The sequence below is a fragment of the Pipistrellus hanaki genome (assembly GCF_964339955.1).
Source record: "Pipistrellus hanaki genome assembly, chromosome: 3".
In the NCBI taxonomy this organism is placed as follows: Eukaryota; Metazoa; Chordata; class Mammalia; order Chiroptera; family Vespertilionidae; genus Pipistrellus; species Pipistrellus hanaki.
In genome coordinates, this window is record NC_140505.1 from 118,816,978 (window position 1) to 118,833,144 (window position 16,167).

General features: G+C 35.8%; 1 protein-coding gene across 1 annotated transcript in view; it reads right to left on the reverse strand.

Moving 5' to 3' along the window:
• Positions 1-16,167, reverse strand: part of TMTC2 (transmembrane O-mannosyltransferase targeting cadherins 2) — a 401,251-nt gene that overhangs the window by 42,372 nt on the left and 342,712 nt on the right. The window contains exon 11 of the mRNA XM_084877291.1: positions 9,110-9,173. Coding sequence (XP_084733417.1) covers positions 9,110-9,173 — 64 coding nt within the window. The remainder of the gene's footprint in view (positions 1-9,109; positions 9,174-16,167) is intronic.

Here is a 16,167-nt window from a genome sequence, read left to right on the forward strand (position 1 = left end):
CAGGTCCAGGATCTCATAAAACTATACCACTGTAGGCATGTGCTGGCACTGATATCTAAAAGAAATACAGTCGATTATAAGACAATGACTGAACAATTTTGTAGCACACACATTTCTTTCCCTCTCAAAGCCGTCACTCTTTTCAGCTCCCTTCTAGACCTCATTAGCAAAAACAATGCTACAGCAATATATTTAATCTAATTCTTTTCAAGTAATAAAGAGAAGCTCTTGATTATGACATGCTCTAGTGATAAGAAGTGTAGCATTATAACAACTCAGTCTGGGAGAATAGTGCCACCAAGGATGAAAACTCTCCTTCACCTACCCTGTTTCCCCGAAAATAAGACAGTGTCTTATATTAATTTTTTCTCCCAAAGTTGCGCTAGGTCTTATTTTCAGGGGATGTTTTATCTTTCCATGCGCTAGGTCTTATTTTCGGGGAAACACGGGTATCTGTTTGATGAGGCCTCATCCTGGGGCCTTGTCTGAGGCCTGCCTAACCCAGCTGCAGCAAAAACTCTGCTAAGTCAATTTAGTGAGAACACCACACACCCCCATCTCTTGATATCTGATCAAGTTCCCCATCCCCATTGCAAACTGGCTATAAATCCCAGTTGTCTGCTCTGTATTTTAGGTGGAACCCAATCTCCCCTCTTGCAGTATTTCTTGATGCCTATCAAAATAGTCCTAAATCAAATCTTCCTTACCATTTAAAAAAAGTTGCATTTTTTTTTTTTTTCATTAAGAAGGGCATGGAACTTTCAAGAGAAATTAATTTACCAACTTATTAATTTCCCAGGATCTGTCTAACTTTTACCAGTCTTTAGAGTAAAGTACAATATAATTTTATCTGTTATTATAAATGAGGGTTTGGACAGATAATGAGAGTAAGGAATAGAGAAAAGGTAAAGGGGAAAAGTAGATTTTTACAGGAATGTTAGAAGAGGGAGGGAATAAAGATTTACACACAAACATAACTTTTTGTTAATGTTGCAGTGTGTACAGAGAAAACCACAGCCCCATAGGCCAACTGAGGATCAGCAATGTAAACTTGTAAAAGTATAACAGAAATGGGCAGGCCAGCTGGGCAAAGGAGCAAAGGGGATTTTGAAGAAGGTGGTGACTGGAAGTGGGGGATGGGTCATCCTTCCCATGGTGGCAGCCCCCAGTCCACCCTAGCTGATACTTCCAGGTAGCCAGTGTGCTTAGATTGGCTGAGCTTTCAAAGTGACCAGGAATCCACTTCCTCTAGAGGAAAAAGAACTACTAAATGTAATTTTAGTGTGTGGTCCCACAATTCAAACAATTATAGCAATAAATCCTGCAAAGGATACCCCCACAAAGAAATGTGAGTAAAAATAAATATGCTTGGAATCAGAGAACGTAATTAACTGAAGTTTCCCAAAGGTTTTGATGGTTCACAACCTAAAGTGCTCAAGCTGATTTTCTTGATCCCAAGAGCCACTTGAGTTCCTGCCCAGCCTCGCGTCCTCCCATTCCTTTTGGGTGATGAATCTAAAACACACACCATTCATACACAGATTTTGGGGAAAAATAATGTTTAAGAAAGATTGCTTGTGGATCATGATGAATATCAATACCCCAAGGACAGAGAAACTGTAAGTTCAGCTGAATTCAGCCCAATTATCTGATCCCAGTCTAAGCGACAAACAGCCCAACCAACAGTGAAGAAGTGGTCTGTACTAACCATCTTTGTCTTCTAAGCATGAAGACTTACACAAGATGATAAACAGAAGAAGAATGGTAACCACTTTAGAAATACATTTTTTTTCTTGTTTACCCAACATTTTCAAAATAGAAATACAATACAAAGCAACTACAATGTAAGCAGAGAGAAGTGAATGCACCAAAAATTTGGCTTTGGAACTTGTTAGAAGAAAAGAGCAGCAACATGTGACTAATTTTGGGGGGAGGCCTACAGTAGAAAGGAAATTGAAGACAGAGAAGGGTGTGATGAGACTTAAAATGGATCCTGACATAACTGAAACTCTCAGGGAAGTGAGCATTTGTCTTGCTGAAACGAGATGAGAAGAAGTAGGTACTTGATTTCTGCTGATGTGTGTACGAATATGCATAATATCAATGTGATGAAGCCTACTTATGAACTGAAGTAGAGTAAGGGTTTGTTGACTTTACTTGGGTATGTGTGAATGAACAACAGTAGTGTTTCAATGATATCTTTGGGATTTTTAATAAAATCGGGTAAAACATGGTGCAAATGAATACCAATTTCTGTCTTGATTGAAACCTATTATTTACTGTGGGTTTCTCAGCTTCACTTTGTTTTCTAATGGTAAAATATATAGATGTATTTGAAACTAAAATAACTAGTGATGGTGAGAAATATATGTGTAAATTTTAAAATACAGTTTACTCATAAAATCAATCTGGTGATTCTGGCATCCATATATTATTAATGTCTGAAAGTCAAATGACACATGGTATGTCATTTCCCCACATCACAGAAACTTGTGGAAAATTTTGGAAGAGGCCATATGGTTCTTCCTCTATTTACAATAGAAGTGTGATTTAACTGCTTCCCAGACAAATTATTAGTAACCCTGTCATTTTTTCCCCCCAAAATAAAAATCTCAGTAATTCTCTCACCCCCAATCCCTTTTAAGGTCAAATCTCAATCTGTCCTGCTTAACTTTATTTTCATGGTCTCTTGTTCTAATTAGAGTTGAGAAATATCTTTCCCAACAGAAACACTATAACTTACAATATTTCCTCTCGTCCATCACAACAGTCCAAATAATTAATTCTTATCCTTTCCCCCCAGATTCCAGTCTTAGTGGTTATTTCTATTGTATAACCATAATGCCATCACCATATACTTCCATAAAGTAGTCCAAATTGAAAGTAATATATTGTAGAATTTGTGAACTATCTCATAACGCACGTACTATCTCATGTACTCTCTTACAGCAAGCTCGTTTCTTCGAATTCAGTATTTCTCGAGCCAACCTTTTGACATATAATCGTTGTTAATGAGCCCAAATGGATAGCATTGGCTTTGATTTTATTATAATGCTCAGAAATAATTTATATTCTAAGTGGCTAATATACATAAGATATAATGCCCTTATGTAATTTTCTAATGGATAGTCTAATCATTGGAACACATTCCTCATTAATTCATATACAATGGCTGCACTTGGAAGAACATTTATAAAATATTATACATATTAGAAATATGAATGGTGAATACAACATCTAACAAAAGTTGGAGAGCTGCATCAAAACCAGAAGTAATGCACCAGTGATTTCAGAACTTCACTTAGAATTATGACAATGGCTAATGGCTTAATGCCATCCATACCTCACAAAAATGTATTTCTACTAGCATTTATTTATCACACATAGATACTACAGGCCTATATCAAATATTATGTGCACTGAGCCTCAGCACATCTAACTGTCCACAGGTTTTCAATGTTGCCAATTTTGCCCTATTGCCAGAGAATGAGCCAATAACCAAATAATGAGGATAGAAGTAATTTACAACCTAAGCTTACGTCACCTCAATTTCCAAATTTCGTTTTTTCCTTCTGTATTTTCATAGTCTACTTTTTCTTCTTCAATCCCTGGGGAGGAAATGATCCTTTAAAAGCTTCAGTATTTCTTTGCCTTCCCCTCCATTTGCCTTCCCCACATTTTTAGTCTCATATGTAGACACACACACACACACCTTAATAACTATCTTTAATATTTAATATATACATAAGATTTCTTTTTACCTTGTCTTTCATTTACCTCCAAACTTATTTACAGAAAAACTTTATACTTTCTTGCTCCCAACTCCTCATTTCCTTAAGGCCTTAATACTCTGCCCATATCAGTTGCATAAAACTGAACTTTTAAAGCTAGCTAACGTGTCTTATTCTCTAAAGTCAATGAACTTTCTTAATCACCTTTGGCAGCAGTGGAAATTGCTCACCAACAGTATTTTTATGCCTTGCCATCGTCTCCTGACTTCCTACATTACATTCAAATGTAGAGATTCCCTAAGGGATTGAAATGAACTGTCTTCTCTCCTTCTATACATTGGCTCAGAACCTCCATGACCGTATCCACCTCTTTGGTACTATCTCCTTTCTATAACTGACTTCCCACAGCATTATCCCTAACTGTGGCCTTTCCCCAAACTGCTGACTTGAAAGGCATACCCACAGAAAATCAGAACATCCTACCTCTCACTCAGAATCTGCTTGGTGACAACATAACAATTCCTCCTTGAAATGAGCACACCCCTCCACCCGTCCTATTTCCATTTAGGGTATTTCCCTCCCAAGTTATCTAAATTCAAAATTTTAGAAAAAGGCATTGGGCCAACTAACTTTCTTTCTCACATCCTATCAAATAATCTGCTTATATTTTAGGATCTTTTATAACTTCTTTCTATACCATTACAATGACCTTTTACTTGGTTTTCCCAAGGATGCATTTCTCAACTCTACTTTCCCATATGCACTATATACAGGATGACAAAAGTAGGTTGCCAGTTGTTCATATGGAAAATAATGCAAAATTTAATAAAGAATAATACAAGAATAAACTGTTTCATGTACTCACAATTGTAAACCCACTTTTGCCCCATCCTGTATTCATTATATATAAATGGCTATCTTAAATTATCACTTTCATTATGCCATTCTGTTTAACACAATTCTGGAATACAAACTCCTATTCTTAGTATGGTATTTATGATTTTTATTTGGTTTTATCATAATTTCCAGTTCTATCTTCCCTTCCCCTTCCTCTCAACATTGGCAATATAAACCATATCTGCTTATGATTTCTTGGACATAGTTCATCCTTTCTGAGCTCAATCTCCTTGTTTGTGTATATGCCTCAATTTTCAGACTCTCTTTTCTCCTTTTGCTAAAATCTTCACCTATGAAGATCCTGTCATTTTAAGATTCTCTAAGCTTCCCACCTATAGCCTATGCCTTCTAGCATCAATCAAGCTGAAAGTAATATCATTTTCTTGTGCATTTCTCTAGCACCTAGTTTATATCCCACAGAAAGTACTTACTATATAGTATTATTTACTGCCCATGTGTTTTCTCTTCTACTTTCTCCCCACATTACATAGTATATTTCTCAAGGTCAGGATTAATTTTTTCATAACTTTTAAATCCTACTGCATTTGGTATAGAGTCTTGCACAAAGCTGGAACTTGATTTAAAAAATAAGTCACATGAATTCAGACTAAAACAATTATATCTATTATAGAAGAACAGAAGCTCTATAAAAACTGGTCATTAGGAATCACTCCTTTCTAACTCTAGAGTTTACCAAAGGGGGTGACTTTGTGCTATGTAAATTCTCCATTCCTTATATTTAGAAATCCATACGTTAATGCAGAATCTGGCTTGAGTCCCATAGGAAGAACAAAACCATTTCATTTAAATGTTCCCTCTAGTCCTCAAGAGTCAGCATTTTTTGATGTGCATAAGTGGGAGAGAAGACAGAGGAACAGTGTTGTGTTTTCAAAGTAACTTCCACCAAAAGATCAATTTTCTTAAAGAAAACAGCCTTTAAAAAAAACAAAAAAACTCAAAATGGCCATTTTGGTAAAGATTTTTCCCATTATAGAGATATATTTGAATATAATATGAGGTTTAATTTTACAGCACCTCCCCAATCCAATAAATTTTAATAGTGCAATTTTTATAATAAATATATTTCTCTGATTGTGTACTTCAGTAGCAATGTATTGAGTATCCCTCTTGAAGAGACAATATCAGAATCTGAAACTTAAAATTACATATTCCTGCTAATTTAGATTTCTTTTATTATTTCAGGTTTTGATCAATTGAATTCTTCTAAGTAAATTTTATAGAAAAATATGGCTTTTTACGCCGAAACTGGTTTGGCTCAGTGGATAGAGCATCAGCCTGCGGACTGAAAGGTCCCGGGTTCGATTCCGGTCAAGGGCATGTACCTTGGTTGCGGGCACATCCCCAGTAGGGGGTGTGCAAGAGGCAGCTGATCGATGATTCTCTCTCATCGATGTTTCTAACTCTCTATCCCTCTCTCTTCCTCTCTGTAAAATATCAATAAAATATATTAAAAAAATATATATATATATATAAAAAGAAAAATATGGCTTTGGCAGAATAGAAAAATTAAATAAATGTATTATGGGATATCCTGAAGAAATAAAATAGGTATGTTATTATATGAGAAATATATCCCAGAAATAACCAACAATCTTTTTAATACGATGATAAGTAGTGTGTACAAGGCTTGCAGTCATGTATTTTACTTTGCATAGTCATGATCTGACATGAACATTGCTAAAACATCCACAGAGACCCCACATACAACTACTGATTGTTGTAGTTGGACTTTTAAACAGTGGAAATAAATGCTTTATGAAAAATAAGAGTAAGAGTAGATTATCGTGTAGACAACAACAAAAATAGAGGAGATAGTGAAACCACTTAAATGTAGAACGGGAATTGAAATCTGTTTTGTTATGTTAAATAAGCAGGCAACTAAAATTTATTAAGTTAAAGCACAGAAATGACAATGCTTTTATGACAAAGTTAATAAACAGCTATAAGCAAGAGAAATGTTAGATGGATACCTTAATTTAGATCAGATGCTAACTGCTAATAAATCATTACATGGCTATTGTTTAAGTAGATCTCTCCATTTCAGAGGAAGAATGTACTGTATTTTATCAGCCTTGCCTTGGTGACATCTCACTTTCCTAAATTGCATACAGAAAACCAAAACACCTTCCTTAAAACAGATATGGAAAGACCACATCCGTAGATCCATTGACTGTAACACCATTTACTTACTGTTAAGTATAAACTTTGTATTCTCTCCAAGTCCATAAAATAATTTATCATTGCCAGATAAGGGAAGTATCATTTGAATAAAAGCATTTTTCAAGCACAGTCTGTACCACATTTATGAAGAAACTTTTGGGAGTTTCAGGAAAAAAAATGGCTTTGAGCTGGAGATTAAATATTGATTTTATGATTTGGCTAGTCATTTAAAATAAATAATCTCATAAATCTGGCTTAAATCTGAAGTTCCTCAGCATCTTTAATTTTTTAGGTCAGGTCAAATAGCTCAGCTAGCTCTTTCTCACTAATCCACTACAATATGCTGAAGAAGATCTTTTGATCAACCACTTAACAAAAATAAAAGTGACACTCAAGTGACATACTCGATGAGTAAAGGTTAAACTTAACATCATCATTTGTCATGTACATTAGGAGCAATGTAAAGAAAATAAAGAAAAAAGAAAAAAAACCAAAAAAACGAATTCTTGTCTTCAATTAAATTATAATAAGTTTAAGTTCTCAAATGTAACCCTTTTCTGAGAAATGGCACACAAAGATGCCCAATTCAGGCATTTACAAAGCTGTGCATGTAGGATACCTCCCCCAGCACCTCCTAACTCCTTTTTCCTGCTCCACTTTTCTCCAAAGCGTCTCTCACTGTCTGACATGCCACCATACTCATCTGCTTCTGCCCCATCGCCTCAGCCTAGATTGTAAGCTCCCAGCCAACAGGCAGGGACTCTTGTCAGTTTTGTTCACTGCTGTGTATCCAGTGCCTGGGATAGTGCTTGGCACTTAATAGGCATTCAGTAAATATGAGAAGACCATTCTTATTTTTGGATTCCTAGACTTGTGGCCTGCATTTCTTCTCTAAGTGCATTTTCCCATCAAGCTTTCTCTTCTGTACACGGTAGCCTAGGTTTCAATGTAATTCTACTTCTTAGGTGTGACAAGGATGAATGTCTCCTGAGCTTCAGCAGAATGGGGATAAAGGAACTACCCATGGGTTGTTGTGAGAAATGAATGAGGGAATTCATAGGAAGGACTTAGCACAATGTCTGACACATGATAAGTGTTCAATAAATTTTAGCTGTTATCGTTCCTACCATTACAGCTATTAAATTATTCTCTTCTGTTACAAACAGCTCACCAATTCTTAAAAGTACCTCATGATTAATGAAACAAAGGACTTTTTGATTCAGGGCTAAGTTTACATGTGGTTGAATCTCCTGAGAAAAAAAAACCTATTTCCTGTGTGGGTTGCTTTCAAGAAGCATTAATCTTCTTGTGCTCCCACAGGACCGAAGGTACCTTTCTATAGGACTTGCGATTAGCAGATTATGTATTGCAATGAGCAGATTTGTTCAGTCTTCTCTGCTACATCATGTGGTCTTTTAGGGTGCAAAATCTTCATATCCTATCACAAAGTGGGCATTCTATAGATGTTTGTTTGCCCAATAGATGAGTTACTGTACAGAAATGAGACGGATTCCATTTGTAGTCACATCACACATGCACTTTCATTACAAAATTACATTTCTCGATAGATGGTGTAGATCCAGAGAGCAGGATAGAGGTCTTAGTGTCAAATAGTGATGCAGAGAGCAGAGCGGAGTGTGTATGAGAATAAAAGTAATGGAATGGAATTCAATGATGTGCTGTGAATAAAAAGCGCTTAGAAGACCGATACAAAACCCATTCTTATTTCCTCATAAATGGCTCCTCTATTTCAATAGTAATGACCTAATTTATATCCATCGTACTTTATGGGAGTGTGGCTGGCTACCCAGGGAAAAATTCAAATAAAAACATACTTGATAAAGTTAAAAAGCACACACCTATTTGACTACATGTAAGTTATTAGAAATTAGGATCCATGGAATATAAAAAAGGTATACACCTATTTGACTATATGTAAGAATTAAAAAAATACTTATGAGGTTTGGAAGTTCTTAGATATTTAACACCAAAGCAAACAAACTTTCAAGGAAACTAATTTTAAAAGCCTTACAAATGTAAATTATTTAGAAATGCACCTGTATTTTGATAATAAAAAATTTATAATGCTTTATGCAGGATAGAAAATAGACATCTGTATCTCTGGGAAAAGAAAAAAGGTTGAGATTGGCAATTTTTATTGTTGAATTAGCCATTTAGTTGGTATTCAGAATAAAGGATCAGAGAGTGAAAACCCAGTATCAAGAGGCACCTAGTCTACAACTACCTCCTGCTGTGAGTCTGTCCCTGTAAGTAATGCTTCTCAGCAGGAAAGTACTTACATTGGGCCTCAGCCTGGCTGCCAGATCATAATACTTCTCAGCTGCTTCATTGAGGCTGGCCTGTCTGTTAAAGAAAAAAAAAAAAAAAAAAGTCAAACGGTATAATTTATTTTAAAATTGCAGATAAGTGAACAGAATCATCATGTAGCCAAGTAATATTAACTTTTTTAAAAATTACAATCATACTAATCAAATTAGTTGCCTAAGTAGAAAAATACCATTAAAAAATGAATGCAAGGTCTTCGCTGGCTTGGCTTAGTGGATAGAATGTTGGCCCATGGACTGAAGGGTCTTAGGTTCAATTCCAGTCAAGGGCACGTACCTTATCTGCAAGCTCGATCCCTGGCTCTGATCAAGAGGCAACCAACCAATCAATGTGTCTCTCTCACACTGATGTTCCTCTCTCTTTCTCTGTTTCGGGTGAGGATTAACAACAAAAAAAATAAATGCATGAAATGTATTTGTCATTGTCTTTAAGGCAGTGGTTGGCAAACTTATTAGTCAACAGAGCCAAATATCAACAGCACAACGATTGAAATTTCTTTTGAGAGTCAAATTTTTTAAAGTTAAACTTCTTCTAATGCCACTTCTTCAAAACAGACTCGCCCGGGCCATGGTATTTTGTGGAAGAGCCGCACTCAAGGGACCAAAGACCTGCATGTGGCTGTGAGCCACAGTTTGCTGACCTCAGCTCTGAGGCATTATAAATAGTATCTCAACACAATCTTATTCAGTCAATATTATTACTTCAAATTTGTATATTAAAAATTAGAAATGTACTTTCTGTTTCCCAAGTAAACCCAAATAATATGTTACAGAGGTGGGATTCTCTGGCTTCATTTCAACATGATGTCCCAGAAAAATCTTAATTTTTAAAAATAAATTGTCAAAGTTAATCATGAGTTGCTTGTTTTATAAAAATAGTAAATGTTTGCAAGTTGTTTTTAAAATCCTGCATCTATATAGAAAGCCACTTTCTTTCCTATTTAGGAGGAAAACCTTCCACTGTATGTAGCCAACAAGAAAACAAATGCCAGCTTCTCTCTCTCTCTGTGGTCTTAGGCCACCAGGCTGGGCACAGGACACAGCCTCAGCTAAATGGATGTTCTCATTTGGAAGGATTTCATTTCTGAGTGAGTGATAGAAAGATGGAGGGAGGGCTAGAGTTCACTGACAACAGTGGAAGCGACGGGCCGGTGTCCTTGCTAGCCTCCTTCGGTAAAGAATTGCTTTTGGATATCCTGAATCTTGATCTCTGGGGCTACCTTGTTTCCTCATGCTATGTTTTTCAGTCCATGTTAGGTTCAGTGGTTCCCACAGCCTTCAGATCGCTAGAGTCGGTTTCTCTTCATTTTCTCTTCAATACCATGAGTGGCAGAGTTGTCTTCAAATAAGACACACACTGAATTTTATACATGTTTATGCATTGTCTATTCTTAAAATTCATAGCAAGCCCCTACATTCAGCCATGTGGGTAGCAGAATAAATAAAATGCTGGCATCCTGAGGAAGCCCAGCCAATTAGCCATCAAAACAGTATGTTTTTGATCTTGTCATGTTACTTCAAAAAAACATCAAAGATGATAGATCGCAAGAGCTAGGAGCTCTTGAAGGCTGGTTATAATGTGGTGACCATATTTAAGGGATGAAAAAGAAGTGCTATAGAAAAACATCAAGTCAACTTCAGACAGTCAACCCCAACTACAATGTGAACACAGTAGTATAAATGGATTCTGGTCCTACAGTTAAATGTGGTAGTGTTCTCTTGAAACGGTGATGTTAAGAAGCCCTTGAGATAAGAAGATGGCAGAGTTAGGAATAAAGAGGAGAAGCAAAAATTAACTTTCTCAATTACAAAACCACCTTCAGGTTTGAAAAGAGAAGGCTAACTAACCATACCTATAAAATTGAATTTGCACTTTGGTCAAGCCAAATAAAAACTATAAAGACATACACCATGCAACCATATAAATTATAGAAATAACTGAAGATAACATGTCTCTGGAGAGAAAGACATACTTTTCTAATTTTTAAAGGAAAAATAATTAGAAACACTGCTGTTTTTAATGGGGTTATAGAGAAAGTAAAAACCCTTGACCTAAGGCTCTACTGGACTCATGACATGTTACAACGTGCTGCTGCAATTTACTAGTCTCATAAACGCTGAAGTTCAATTTCAATATGTCAAGGAAAGTACTTTATTCTAGTATGAAAGACTAAAATTTCCCTCACTAGGGTATTTAATGAAGGTTCCCTCCACCAACTTACAGAATCACTTTGGTTCGGATTCATTTGGAAATTTGAACCAGAATTCATTAGGTCATGCCCTGGAAGGGTTTTCTCCAGGGGAAAATAAAAGGCACGGAGGTAGGAAATTAGAGTAACTTAATACTACAAAGAAGTAATTTACTTTGAAGAAAAAAATCAACCCATATATGTTTAACATAGAAGGCACAGCTACCAATTATATTCATTTATGAGCAATCAAATTCATGAGGTAGATAAGGATCAAAAGAGAAACTGAGAAACTCACTAGATGAAATGCCTTTAAAACAATAATCAGCATAAGTAAAAAAAAAAAAAAAAAGAAAAAAAAGAAGAAGTTTCCCTTTCCAAAATATTCTTATGAGTTTTTAAAGTCTTTACTGTCTTCAGTAGTTTAATTCCCAAAGGACATTAGTCTAGAAGACTTAGTTTAGAAGGCTTAGTTTCTTAAGCTAGAAGTAAAATTGATGATATGCCAATGAAATAGAAAAAAAGTAGAGTTTATTAGATTTGTCATATAACTGAAAATTAATTTTTACACTAGGACTTCTAATATTAATGGTCTTCATTGACTACTAGTCAGCAGGCATTTATGATAATACATGGCAAACCAGAGGGAAAAGAGTATGTCAGTTCTGTAAATGTACATTTATATCCCTTCCATTCTCTGGACAAGAGAACTCATGAGAAACTGTCTGAGGTCTACTTTATAGTGAATGCTGTATTTCATACTCCCCTCTGCAACAAGTATCCTAGAAGTGCTTAAAACTGAATTGCAAAGATGACAGAATCATTAATCAAACATGTGGAAACTGAGGGAATTCGAAATATTCTGCCAGTTGCTTAGAGCCATGGTCGGCAAACTGTGGCTCGTGATCCACATGCGGCTCTTTGGCCCCTTGAGTGTGGCCCTTCCACAAAAATACCACAGTCTGGGTGAGTCTATTTTGAAGAAGTGGTGTTAGAAGAAGTTTAAGTTTTAAAAATTTGGCTCTCAAAAGAAACTTCAATCATTGTACTGTTGATATTTGGCTCTGTTGACTATGGAGTTTGCCAACCACTGGTTTAGAGGATCCTAAGGACTCCTGATTATAGAGAACCTCACCCACTGGATTTTTAGAGAGTAGTTTCAGGACTACTGGGATCAAAGTATTTAATAAAAGTTAATAAAATACACTTTTCCTGAATACCAATAGCATTTCTTTCTTTACTATTTCTTTCCTCACAGAGCATTTCTAAAGTCATTTCTATTATAGATTATTAAAACGAGGCTTAGAGAAAATGATTCCCCTAAGATTATAGAGGGGTAGGTGGTTGAGCTAGATGGGAGTCAAAGCCTCCACACTAACTGTCTGAACCACAAAAACATGCTGGTATCTTTATACACACCGAGATGTAGCACAATAATACGTTGTTCAATATAATGGTCATGGCAGATGACCACGGCCATTCCTACATCAAATACTAAGAAAGGAAGAAAACGTGCTTTTTTATTATTATGTTAAAAAGTCATAACTTAAATGTAAGAGATGAGATTTAAAAAGGGGAGAATAGCCCTGGCTGGTATGGTTCAGTTGGTTGAGTATCGTCCCTTGCACCAAAAGGTTACTCTTTTGATTCCTGATCAGGAGGCAATTGATCAATGTTTCTCTCTCTCTCATCGATGTTTTTCTCTCCCCCCTCCCTTCCTCTCTCTCTAAAACAAAATCAATAAAAACATATTTAAAAAAGAAAATAAAAAAGGAAATGGAAGAATATGGAGAACATTTGCAGTCTCAGGTTTTAGACATTACTTACTTCCTGCCTAACTCATCTCTCGAATTGAGAGAAGTGAACCGCACCAGACCAAATTGAGCAGAGTACAGTTTTAAGAACAGAGAGAGATGTACTATTTCTGTTTTGCCCCGTGGTCCTCACCTTCGCCCCAAAACAAAGAAGGGTGAGAACTGAGGGTAAAGACAAAGAAATAGGGAAGGAGAAAACACAGAACAATGCTGAGTGCTCCCTTTGTTGGGGACTCAACAGGGCTGAGTCTTCCCTTCTTTTTTGCAGGGTGTGTGTATGTCTCATTTAAATATAAAGGGGAACCATGAATTTCCCATATGTCCAAGTAGAAGACTCAGAAGGTGGGTAAAGGGGAAAGCAGTTCGCTTTGCCAAGAAATCTCCTACACCAGATGTAGACAACCTTAGGCGTTAGCCATAATGCACTTCAAAAGTAAATGATGAGATTGTAAGAAAAATCACAGTGTGTACCAAGAAGCTACACTGGGTCCAGATGAGTGATTGTCCCTATCTAACATGCCACCCTGAGAGTCAACATTATGTCCCATGTGTACAGAATAAGGATTTAATCATTATGTCAACAGCAGCAATCTCAAATGGAGGCTTCTTTCTTATTTCCAACCTTGCCAAATCACATACATAAGGCCCTCACCTTTTCCACACTATATGTGGTCTCTTAGGAGAGGTAAAAAAAAAAAAAGCCCTAGATGGTTTTTGTAAATTGGGCTATGAAGTAAATAATGAACCTTGAACCCCTCCCCCAAATTCATTGGATTGGGCTGATTATATTTTAAAAGTCTTTCAATTCAGTTTTTCTGCCATCAGTGAAAAAGTAGCGTCTGAGTGAAAACATATAGTAACAAAAGTCACAAACAAATACTATTTTTGATTATTATAGAATTCCATTTTTGCACATAGACCTATAAAACTTACATCTGTTAAAAATATAGAAATATAATTCATATATCGAACTTCCCTCTCTGGTGTTATTTCATAATAGAAAATTATTTTTTAGAACGTAGGTTTATGGTCCAATTTCTTACAAGTAGAGATGTATAAAAAAAAAATTTTTGGAATCAGTTATATTATGAAACAGCAACTTAATATACCCTGTGAAATGTTTTAGGAAAATCTGATTAAAAGAATCACTTACAATTACCTACATTTTTATGTATTCCATGAGAATTATAAAATTAAAGCTTGCTAAATTTAAAATTACTTCCTTGAAATATAAAAAAATAAAAACTCTAGTAGCATTGAGAAAACTCTTTTAAACTACAGTTAATAATAGTTGTGGATTATTAAATTCGAATTAAAAATTATTTAATGTATATAATAACCACTGCATGACTCATACAAAAGGCAATATTTTATTAGTCTTTGTGATTATTTTCAAGGGTAACTATAAGCATTTTTTTTACTAGACAGCAGTTTGTTCGATGCCATAAAAGTAGAATGAAACAGTAGCTGAGGTTTCCTGGGTTCTTGCCAACTGCTAACCTGACATTTAGCTTTAAGTTACCCAGAGAAGCACTAAATTTTAATTCTAGTTGATAACTTGTACAGTAGTACTAGAAATAGAACTCAAATGAACAAGGACATAAAAATGTACGAGAAATCTTAAAATAGCAAAACCAGAGTTACACGTATATTCAAACAGAGGAGCAGAAAAGATCTTTGTAATGAAACGCAGAATATGTTGTTTACGACCACTAAGCCTTCTTAAATTAGAATTCTTCTCTGTCAAGACATCACAAATGGCTTTATAACCTGTGAGAATCTGTGTCAGTTCTAAACATAAAAGACAGAGAGGTAAAGCAGAAATGTAGCAATTACCATGGTATAGAGGAAAAAACTTTGCTGATGGTAAAATTGACAAAAGATTCCTCTGAGTTAGGTATTTCCTGATGCCTCATGGACCTTTGAGCCCATTCTTTCATGGCCTCCAATATTTCAAGGCTGCTAAGAACAGGTTAAGCCTATATTAGAAAGATTACATAACAAAATATACTGAAAAATAAAAAGGAGGAAATATGTAAATATGTATTAGCAATGTCAAGTATAATATTCATGTATGGTAACTTACTACTAATATTCAAGATGTAATGACGGGAAGAAGGAGTTAGGAGGAGTGAAAAGAGGAAGGCCAAGATAGAATTTATATGCAGGGGTGGTCCAAGAACCAACAGCATAAGCATCACCTAGAATTTCTTAGAAGGGTAAAGCCTCAGGTACCACCCAAATATACTATCTCAGAATGTGCATCTTAACAAGATCCCTAGGTGCTTCGCATACACATTAATGCAGGAGAGACACTGGGTTAAATGATACCCACCTTCAATCGCATCTGCCACTCTTTGCTTTAAAACTCTTACAATCCTTTTCAACCTGGTTGAAATAAGCCCCTCTTGATTAAAAGTTGGCAGTCAAACTGGAATACCCAATGACTTTTTAAGCGGTCTTTGGCAGTTTTGGAGGTGTTAAAGGAGAAAGTATATGGCCTAGAGGGCCTTGGAATTATATATATATCCCACAGCTTCCCAACTCCCACAACCCCACACACACTCCCAATCTTCTTTGACAAAAGGATCTGATTTTATTCCTTTCTCACTGAAGAAATTTCAATTTTATGTCACTTGCAGTGAAATGTATTCAGAAATTAGTATATTTAAATTTTATATTTTAATATAATTAATTCTATCACACTGTATGCCAGAAGCCAATTCCAGCATGTCCTAATTGTAAGAGTTTCATCGAAAGGTTGATGGAACTTGGGGATTCAACAAGGGCTGTCACATATGTTATTGCCTGTTGGGAATGGGTAAAGGCATTTCCCCAAACCTGAAAAAGGATGCATTAAATTGATTGTTTGCTGCCAGACAACTCAGGCCATCTCAATCTACATGTTATTGCCTTCTGTTAGTCAAACACCTGAACAGCCAGCCAAAGGCCATTCCCCATTCTGATATCGGACTGTGTATACCAAACCCTACCCTTTGATGTGTATATC